This window comes from Galleria mellonella, unplaced genomic scaffold, assembly GCF_026898425.1.
Source record: "Galleria mellonella isolate WM207_F2 unplaced genomic scaffold, CSIRO_AGI_GalMel_v1 utg537, whole genome shotgun sequence".
NCBI lineage: Eukaryota > Metazoa > Arthropoda > Insecta > Lepidoptera > Pyralidae > Galleria > Galleria mellonella.
Genome location: NW_026442112.1, coordinates 1,685,732 through 1,695,985, shown reverse-complemented (window position 1 = coordinate 1,695,985; position 10,254 = coordinate 1,685,732). Strand labels below are relative to the sequence as shown.

Below are 10,254 nucleotides of genomic sequence, written 5' to 3'. Positions count from 1 at the left end.
ATCAATGAATCGATCGCTGTTCGGAGTCTAGTGTTGACTGTTTTGTTACCAGACCGCGAATGACTAGTTTTCTCTCGCTTGTCTTCTCACAATCCCCCAAAGGGGGGGGGGACTCGTCCAGGGCTGTTTACTCCTCTCGAGTTGTGTCGCCACCGCGCATAACCATGCGCAGATCTTTGTGTGGAAAATATCTTCCGGCAATCCGGGGTAAACCCTGGAAGTGGCAATCGGCTCGCTCTGTGCGGTCTTCGCCTGCCGGGTGAGACCCCATGACGGGAGGCCCCGGCAAACTGCCAGCGTATAAGCAAGTTATATGGCACTTGCCGTCAGTCGGAGTCGACTAATTTTCGGCCACGTTACTGTATTTATACTATAAACTTTATACCAAATTTTAAGAAGAAAATGTAAGAAAATAAATTTATTCATTCATTTAAATATTTTTAATCAACTGATCAGCCACATGGTAGTAGTCGGTAACTGTCGCACGAACAATATTCGAAAAAATTGTATTGTTGTATCGTAAAGGTTTAAAAGCAACTTTGTGGTCCAAAGAAATTCTATCGTTATATCGACACTTCATGATGAATAAATAGTAAGTTTTGTACTTTACGAAGTCTGTTAAATCAAAAACTATCATTTTGCCCGTTTTATATACTTTCCCGATATAAAGTTGATAAACATCACAATATCACTGTACTCAGAATTGTCAATATAGAACTGTGAATTAGTAGTTTAAGTAAAAATAATAAAATATTACGTTTTAAAATTGCATTTTATTTATTACACTTTCACTGCAGGATTTTGATTAAAAGTTTTTTAGTGATACCAATTTTCTTGATCAGTTGAGATCCGAGTACTAACACAAAGATTCCTTAGTTCCTACCATAAATTACCTATCTTGAATCTATGGTACGTAGTACCTACCTTGTGTTTTCGAAGTAATGGTAAAAATTAGAATAAAATGGTAACCCCATTTGCACTTTACGCTGTATATATCAGTATACGTTGGCAGTGCATCAATGAGATATAATAGGCAAGGATATAAGCAGATCAGTTTGCCTATTGTGACGAATTTCACAAGAATTAATCATGTTGATTTTAGGCGGAACCACGTGGAGGTCGACCTGATATGCTATATTGCTAGCAATGGTGCTATGCGACCCCATTACTAACAATTCCAGTCTCCCCTGCCTTCGAAGGAAGATCTTAATAATACAATTTTTCTTTAAAAATGAAATTTATTACATCAAATAAATGCAACATAGAAATCAGTCTTAAAAATACGTTTTTAAAATAAGTAACTTAACAATACAGGAGGCACTGGCACATTATTTATCAAAAATGCATTTTTCTTACAATCTAATACATAAAGTACAAATATAAAAACATAGCTTATACTAGAAACCTGTATATTATTACGACAACCTTTTTTTCTGTGCTGTATTTATATTCATAAATTATTTATGTCCTTCTTCATTACATATTATACACAGATACAGAAGCTAGTTTTGGAGTCTTAGTTGAAATTTTAGCACATTTGTAAATAAAGTAGGAATAATTGTTCTTATATTATTATATTATGTATCCATAAAAAAAGTTACACTCTCAATTATTTATATTGTATCTTATAAACATTTATAATTTAAAATACTGCTATTATAAGTACTTGTAAGTCATTTGTTTAAAAAAGTTACACCCCTCTCATTTATTGAGTGCTTATATTGAATCTTATGGAGCAAACATTTATAATTTAAACAAAAAAATCAAGAAAATCTATGTCAAGACAATATTGTTTTTTTCGAGTACATTGTATTAAATATATAAACAGAGGGGCAACGACAATCATCTTGTTATAAAAATTCCATTACGGTGACCGAACACCCCCCTATTCGAGTTCCCAAAAACCAAATTGGTACTTCGGGGGCGGCATTTGGGGGACATAAATGAGATAAAAAAGCTACGACGGGGCAGCTGAGAAACCGACAACCAGAGGACTTTCAAGGAGCCTTCTCACAGTGGAAACGGCGTTGGCACAAGTGCATTATGTCACAGGGGGAGTACTAAATAAAATTGATACCTGAATAATTGTAAAATAAAATTTTTAAAAAACTTTTATGACAAAATATATAAACAACATATCTTGTTATAAGAGAAATACCTTAATACAAATAGGTATGTCATAAATTGTATTAAAATTTATTTATGACAAAATAACATGTAAAATTGTTGAAAAATGAACATTCACAAAAAAAAGAGCACCATAATTAAGTTAATAATATTGTGATGTAAATCAATAACCTAAATTTATATCATATTAAAGTCACCCACCATTGTAACTATATAAAGTTTTTGAAGATTTTTATTGCTTAAATGTAAATGTAAGATCCATTTAATCTAATATATCAATTTATAAAAACTAAGGCAAATTTTCTAAATTCAAAATAAATTGGGCTCATGTCTTAAAGGTAAAAAAAAAGTAGTTAAAATAGTCACTTTATCATGTGAATCATTCATTTCATATACTCAGTCGAATTTAATAAATGTGCTAAGAATGTAAAATTTAATAGGCTAGATTATTTGAAATAAAAGGCTCATATAGTATTGGCAAAGTTGACTTCTGTCTTAAAAAAGCCCATCTTTATTAAGATTTCAGGGGTACAGGGCATCCAGGTGCAGGATCTTAGGGGGGCGTTGTATTAGCCACGTCCTCCGACGTAAAAAAATGCCAGAGTTTATCCAGGTGATCGTCAGTAGTTACATTCTGCCCCAGAATATGCAGTGTCAAAAGAAATAGTTGTGCACAAAATTGCACTTAATACCTAATAATAAAATGAAATAATTACTTCCACAAGAACAGTTTTAAAAACAATAAATGAACGTCTTTTAAAATTATTACATATTTAGGTTAAGTTGGGTAGAGGCTATACATGCAACGTAATATAGCATCGTTAATCTCATAAGTCTAGTCACATGGGTGGGTGTATTTCTTAATACCTTCCAAGAAAAACACTAAGTATCTAATCAAAACATATCAAAAAATTATGAAAAATATATAAATATCACAACGATTAAATGTATCATGTATACATAATTATGGACTACGCCAGATTAAATGTTATAATGTACAAAAGAGGTAGATTTATGCAAATAAATTAAACGTTAGGATGCTTCCATATGTCTATGGACAGTGACCGGGGCTATAACACTATTTTTGCCGCATGGCAGAACCGTTACACTTAGGTCACTACTTTTAATTAATCTAGGCTTAATTTTAGCTGGAAGAGGATAACTTACATCAGACTTTGTATCATCTGATAGTACAATTGGATCATTCACTGAGAAACCGGTCGCCTCAGAATCCTCATGAGGTGTCATAGTGGAATAACCGTGATCTGAGCCGCCGGCCGTATGCGCTCGCCTGTACCCTGTTACAACCCTGTATGGCGATATTGGAGCTTCTATTTCCATAGCTGGCAGCAGTTTGTCCTGGCCAGACAGGTCGTGCATATCTTCTGATTGTAAATGACTCATCTGAACATCGGCATCGTGCCAAGTCTCGGCTGGACCATCTACATATAAATTATGGCAACTAGCGGTAGTGACATTCTGTCGATAGCAGTAAATGGCAACAGCTATGACTAAACTCACAGTCACTATACATCCAGCTATGGGCCCTATGGTTGAATAGCTACCAAAAGCATCTCTATTTACGTGACCGAATGTACCTTCTCCATAAGGAGTTAGAGCACCCAAAACACCATTAAAACATGTCGATTGCGATGTGCAAAACGGAGCTGAAAGTGGCGATCGACCGTCAGTATCTACCTGACACCATTCACAACCTAACACACCCAAGCATGATGAATGTGTCAAGTAAGTTTCACATTGGAAGTCAAAGCATGTTTTCAAATTTTCTGCAAAGTTATGAAAATAGTGAGATTTATGATTATTGTTTTCTGGCATCATGCCACAGAGAGGTATGTCTTGATTGAATCTAGATACATTGGCATTAGGGCACTCATATAATTCAGAACTACATTCACAAGGGCATTCACATTCTGTTTGTTCCATGCGATTACAGTTAAGGCAGAGACGATCGACCATACTACAAGGACAAAACGCACCAACACTGCAGGATGCGTTGACAAGACCAATAAAAGCGTTTGTGCCAGGAATTGCAGCTATATAATAATGAACACAATGATCACCTGACACAACATTAGAGAGCACATTTGGCAATGAAGTATTAAATTCATAAAACCTTTGTATTGTTTTATCATAGAAGTTATTACACAACCTTTTGATTACAAAATCTTTATGGTTCAACATATCTATAGCTATCATTGATTCTTTATGTGTGATATGCTGTTGTTCTATGGGACCAGAACTGTTTGGATCCATCAATCCAGGATGGGACACTAAGTAACCTCGATTATTCATGATGAAGCATTTCACATAAGACATAGCACATAGAGGTAAATTATCAATGAGGAGTTTATAAAGGAATCCCATTGTTACATCCATTGCAACTACTTTTGTTGGTTGAGAAGGACTATTCACTGCATATGAAATGCTCACAACATATCCTGCACCACCAACATCTAAATTTGGTGGAGTTAAAATAATTTTTCCTGGGTGCTCTATTGCATATGTGTACCAAGGTCTCTTAACAGGTTCGTAATCATATTCTAGCACAGTTCCAGGGAACATAACCAATACGCCACTGTCTGTGACAGCATATCTTCGGACTATATATTTAGAATAAGCCCCATGTAAGTGCTGACGTTTATAAAATGTTAATATAGGATTTAGGTAACCAACATCCTGCTGAATTTCATTCTTTAATCCTGGGTTTGAAAGCAAACCATAAGCCAAACTTTTTAAATAAGCTAAATAATTCTGCATGTACGTGACTGCTTCCTGACCATCACCCATATCATAGAGATAAGTGAATGGTGACTGAAAACTAGATGGGCTCAAATATACTGTTCCCTGGTCTATAGTTGCAATCTGTTTAAAATGTCTACAAATTTTACCAGTTTTTGGGGGAAATAAATCTAATCTATGGAACAATATTTCTTTGTTGCTTTTAGTAAAATATATGTTGGTCTTATTGAGAATGTTTGATACTCCACTTTCAGACACAATACAAACAATATACAAATCCTCAACCCATTTCCATGAATAAATTATAGATTTGGTAGAATTATGTTTGGGGACTGTGTAATTACCATAACTATTAGATAACATTTCTTGCTTTACTATATATATAAAATCATATGTCTCAATATTCTCAAGATTTGTAAATTTAATTTTTTCAGAGGCTGTTTCAGGTCGTGGAAAATACGTATGCATGAGTACTTTGCCTGAAAAGTCCATAACAAATGCTCTCTTCTGTATACTCACACCTTGGAAGTAAACAATATCTTCAGCTAAATCTGACCAATAGAGGTCCAAACCTAAAACTCCATTGATTGTTGGTATCACTAGTGATACCATGAAATCTCTTTCTGTGGCTTCCCAGATTGGACCAATAACTTTTAATTTCATGCTCTGATAGTTACCAGGCAGTAATGAAATGAATGCAGATGCTACTTGTCCAATAACACCACTGTCATTTATATGCACTCTCATAACAGAATGGTTGTTTGAATGATTGTGCCATTTGTCAATATGTAGTATACCCAATGAACTATTCCTATCTGCTTGATTCTCATAGATCAATCCTATTGCAAATTTCATATTATTGTCACCATTTGAGTATGGAAATATTTTGAGCCATGTTTCATTTTTTAATACTTTTGTATCAGTTAAAAAAATAAATAACTTATTTTTAGGCAGAGGTTTAAGAGTCAAAAGATTATTCAACTCTTGACTGATGGCTAGTGGTGACACATTTGATGGTGCATTATCTAAACTTGCCAAGTACTCTCGCAGTAAAAGTTTGTTGTTTTCTGTAGCATTGCCCAAATCAGACACACCATCATTATTGCAAGTATCTTCAAATTTAACAAAGTCAGTTGTATTAGTCATTTTCAATGCTATATAGTCAGTACTTTGCAGTGCATACGCTGTCTCTTTTGCCACACTGACAGCATGCTGTAAAGAATCTGCTTTCATACTATTGTCTACTATGAAAACTACAAGTTTTGGCTCTGGATGTATAACACTATGATACAAATACCTCAAATGTGAATGGGGCATCGTAGTACAGTCTTTATCAGTTGCATAATCCATATGAGACAAAAAATACTGTCTCTTAACTTTTAAATCCTTAAACCTACTACTTATCTTGGATGTAGTGTCCACAACGGGCAAATTATTGTACATATTAGAACTTTTAATAAACACTGACTTACGAATAGAGTTGAATGGACATGGATGCGTGTAGGACGGAGTGTTGTTACTACTGGTAACATTTTTCATGATATCTTGAAGTATGTTTGCCGCAGTAGAAATCTTGTAGCTCAACTTATCGGCAATAATAGACAATGTGTCATTATCTGAGAATTGATAGTGGTTTGTTTTATGCGCTGACCTTATTTCGAAATGTGCTGTGTACTCGCTGCCGAGTTCGTTGACAACAATCTCGTTAAATTTTGTCGACAATGATTCCGATAGTTTACGTAGACACAGCTTGTAGTCCCCACGGATGTTAGTTCTGGTACAGTTATCATTTTGAGCAACAATTTTAGTAATCCCAAAACTTGTAATCAACAACAACAGCGACAGATACTCCATGGTGTCGGCATTATCTTGAATAAATTCACAGATGATCACACGTTTTGCTGTTCGCAGATATATTTAATATAAGTACTTAGCATAGTTTCCATGTTTTTTATGTCTAAGAATTTCTTCTAAAACTATATTTTAGCTAAAAACAATAACAAAACTTATGAACTAGCTGAACTAGCCAAAGCCAAAGTGACGTTTAGCTGTCAGACTGTGTTTGTTTCAATAAAAAATGGCGGAATGCGTTTAGTTAATACATATTTGTTTTAATTATTTTAAATATCATCATGAATACATGATGTTGATGTTGAAATTAACAAAAATTAAAAACCTCTTTAAAAGTAAAATTGTTGATGTAGAATTATTTAAAAATTTTCTTGTCAATAATTTATTTTTATCTTTGTATTACCTACTAAGATACTCAATTTCTTATCAGTGTATTTTTTTGTATATTTCATGAATATAGACGCAAGACTTTTTTTTAATGGAATGGTAATCCCGCCTGCGCTATCGGTATACACCGGCGATGCACCAGTGAGGGATGATAAGTAAAAATGTAAGAGTAGGGTCGACCTCCATGTGGTTCTCTCTGGAAACCATCGTGGTTAATTCTAATGGAATTCCTTACGATGGGCTAACTGACCTGCTTTCATCGTTACCTATCATCTCTCACTGATGCCCCGCCAGCGTATACCGTTAGCGCAGGCGGGGTGACCATTTCATTATCACCCATTAAAAAAAATACTCGTATGTACTATGTATATAATGGAATACAAATAGCGCCATTGGTACGTACTGACGGCTCACCACTAAACAATGAAGGGATGAGGATGGAAGGAGGTCAGTTTTTTTAATGGGTGATAATGGAATGGTAACCCCACCTGCGCTATCAGTATACACTGTTGTGGCACCAGTGAAGGATGATAGGTGAGAGATGAAGCAGGCAATTAGCCCATCGTGACGAATTCAACAAGAATTGTTCACGATGGTTTCCAGAGGTAACCACGTGGATGTCGACCTAGTAGGGCATATTGCTAGCAATGGGGCTGTCAAACTTCATTGCCAACAATAACCCCCCCCCCCCCACCCCCCAAAGAGGTCAGTTGACCCAATGTATGAATTTAACAAAAATTAAGGATTCCAAAAAGAATCGCATGAAGGTCGACCTAATAGGATATTATTGGGGGGAACGGATTAGTATTAGGAATATAACAGCTCCAATATAACTAGCAATATAACCAATCAGGTTTACCTCCACGCGGTTTTCCTAGAAACCATCGTGGTTGATTCTTATCGAATTCATCATGATGGGCTAACTGACCTATGATTATTGGTCCTAGTTTGAACTAGTGACCTATGATGAATTGACGATACTTATCATCTCTCACTGGTGCCCCGCTAGCGTATACCGATAGCAACCAATCCATGTTCATCCAATAAAACAATCAGATACTATTTTTAATGGGTGATAGTGGAATGGTCGGAGCACAGTAAGAGATGATAGATGAGGATGAAAGCAGGTCAGTTAGTCTATGTCCTATCACTATGTCGATAAATTCAAGTAGAATTAACCGTGATGATTTGCAGAGACAACCGCGTGAAAGTACGTACGTATATTGCTAGAAATGGGGTTGCTTGTCCCCATTACTAACAATTTTGTCTCCCTTCCAGGTAAGTACAAGTAGTAATAATAATGCTTACCAATAAATCATTTGCGAACTAGTATCACATAGGCTTTTTAATTTCCATTACAAGGTACGGCCTTGGCCTTGCTTAACAAAGGTATCAATAGGAGTGAACTTTTTAAATAGGCTCGAAAATGGCCATGGTTTTTAATATACCTTTGCTTAATTTTACTAATGCATGAGTATAAGCATTCTTGTATACTAGCGACCAATCCCAACTTTGCACGAGTAGACAGTAAAAAGGTAAATTAGATAAAACGGTCCATGTTACTTGTTGATAATGTAACTTTCTACGAATGAAAGAATTTTTTTAATTATTTTTTTTAATGTATGTATTTATCTATTACAAACAAAAATCTTTCCTATTTATAATATTAGTTTAGATTTAGACTAGCTGTATCCCATGCTTTTACTCGTGATCTATCTTCATCATCATGGGTTTATTTAAGATTATTTTCCATGGGGAGCCTAGCCTCTTAAAATAGCGCATTATATTTTTAGATGTGTCTTTATAAAGCTTTGCTCGCATTCTGGGGTGGGCACCAAACTATTCTAAGGTGGGCATGCCCACCTAGCGCATTTACCCATAGACAGTTATATGGAAAAAATTTGAACCACCTGCGTCCAGTGATTTCTGCAATGTTTTAGAGATCGTCTGCACTACCTAGTGGGAGGTCGTGCTCCACTATTTTTGCCTGAACAGAGTCGCAACTCATAAATCTTTCTTCCCTATCGGTTGTCGGTTCTTGTAGTTAAATTGCCAGTGTTACTTCAACTTGCTTACTCTTCGGGCTACATCGATTCTTTAACTTATCATCATCATATCAGCTGCCCACTGCTGACCATAATCCTCCCCCTTAAGGGGGTTTGCAAGTAGTTGACACGCTTGGTAAGCCGATTGGCAATCGCAGTTAGGCTTAGAAAATGTTTTAAGAGGGACGCTGCTTCCCATCCGTTGCCCTCCCTTAGTCGCCACTTACGACACTCACGGGAATGGAAGGGATGGCCTATTCTATGCCGAGACCACACGGTAAACTTAAGTTATATATATTATCTACTAAATATTTGTACTTACATTCTGTGATGGTGTCCATGAAACATGAAACAAAATTTCATGTTATTGTCTTAAAGGGCAAATGGTTACCAACCTATTAATTTTAATAATTCGATGTCTTGATAATTTGAAATTAATATTTCATAACTACCTATTTAGAGGGCAATGGTAATTAGATATAACGGGTCCTTAGTCTAAATACAATCAATGTCTATAATTAACATACCAATCGACGTTATAAATAAATACAAGAACCCGAAACGGACATTTTAAAATTGATGTGTTTTTTTAATAACACAAAGGGGCAAACGGGCATGCGGTTCACCTGATGGCAAGTGATTACCGCCGTCCATGTGCACCCGCCACATCAAAAAATTGCATATGTGTTGCCGGCTTTTTAGGAGCAAATTGGTCTGTTTTCTCGTGACAACGAGAAGATGACGGAATGGTTTTCAACGCAATTTTACAATCGTGTAATAATATAAATAATATAACGTAATAGTCGAGGGATGGGCAGCAGCAGTGTCCCTCTTAAAATATGACAAAAACCCAACTGCGGTTTTACAACCCGCTTGCTAAGTGTGATAACTACTGATTTGGAAAATTATTTCTTTTCTCAAAAGATATTCGTTCGAATTAGTTCATGGAAATTTAATGAAAACCGTCTTAGTAGTTTAAACTTTAAATCAAAATGGTTTTACAACATTTGAAGTCGTTTTTTTTTTAACATAATCCTATTTTAAAATGATTCAAACATGATTTTGAAAATTTAGAAGTTTAGGT

At 35.4% G+C, this 10,254-nt stretch overlaps 1 protein-coding gene across 1 annotated transcript; it reads right to left on the bottom strand.

The window, feature by feature from the left end:
• Window positions 1-2,120: 2,120 nt before the first annotated feature.
• Window positions 2,121-6,942, bottom strand: LOC113513354 (VWFA and cache domain-containing protein CG16868). The gene has a single exon (XM_026897347.3). It carries the CDS (start codon window positions 6,739-6,741, stop codon window positions 3,160-3,162), a length of 3,582 nt encoding a protein of 1,193 aa, XP_026753148.2. The 5' UTR covers window positions 6,742-6,942; the 3' UTR covers window positions 2,121-3,159.
• Window positions 6,943-10,254: the final 3,312 nt, after the last annotated feature.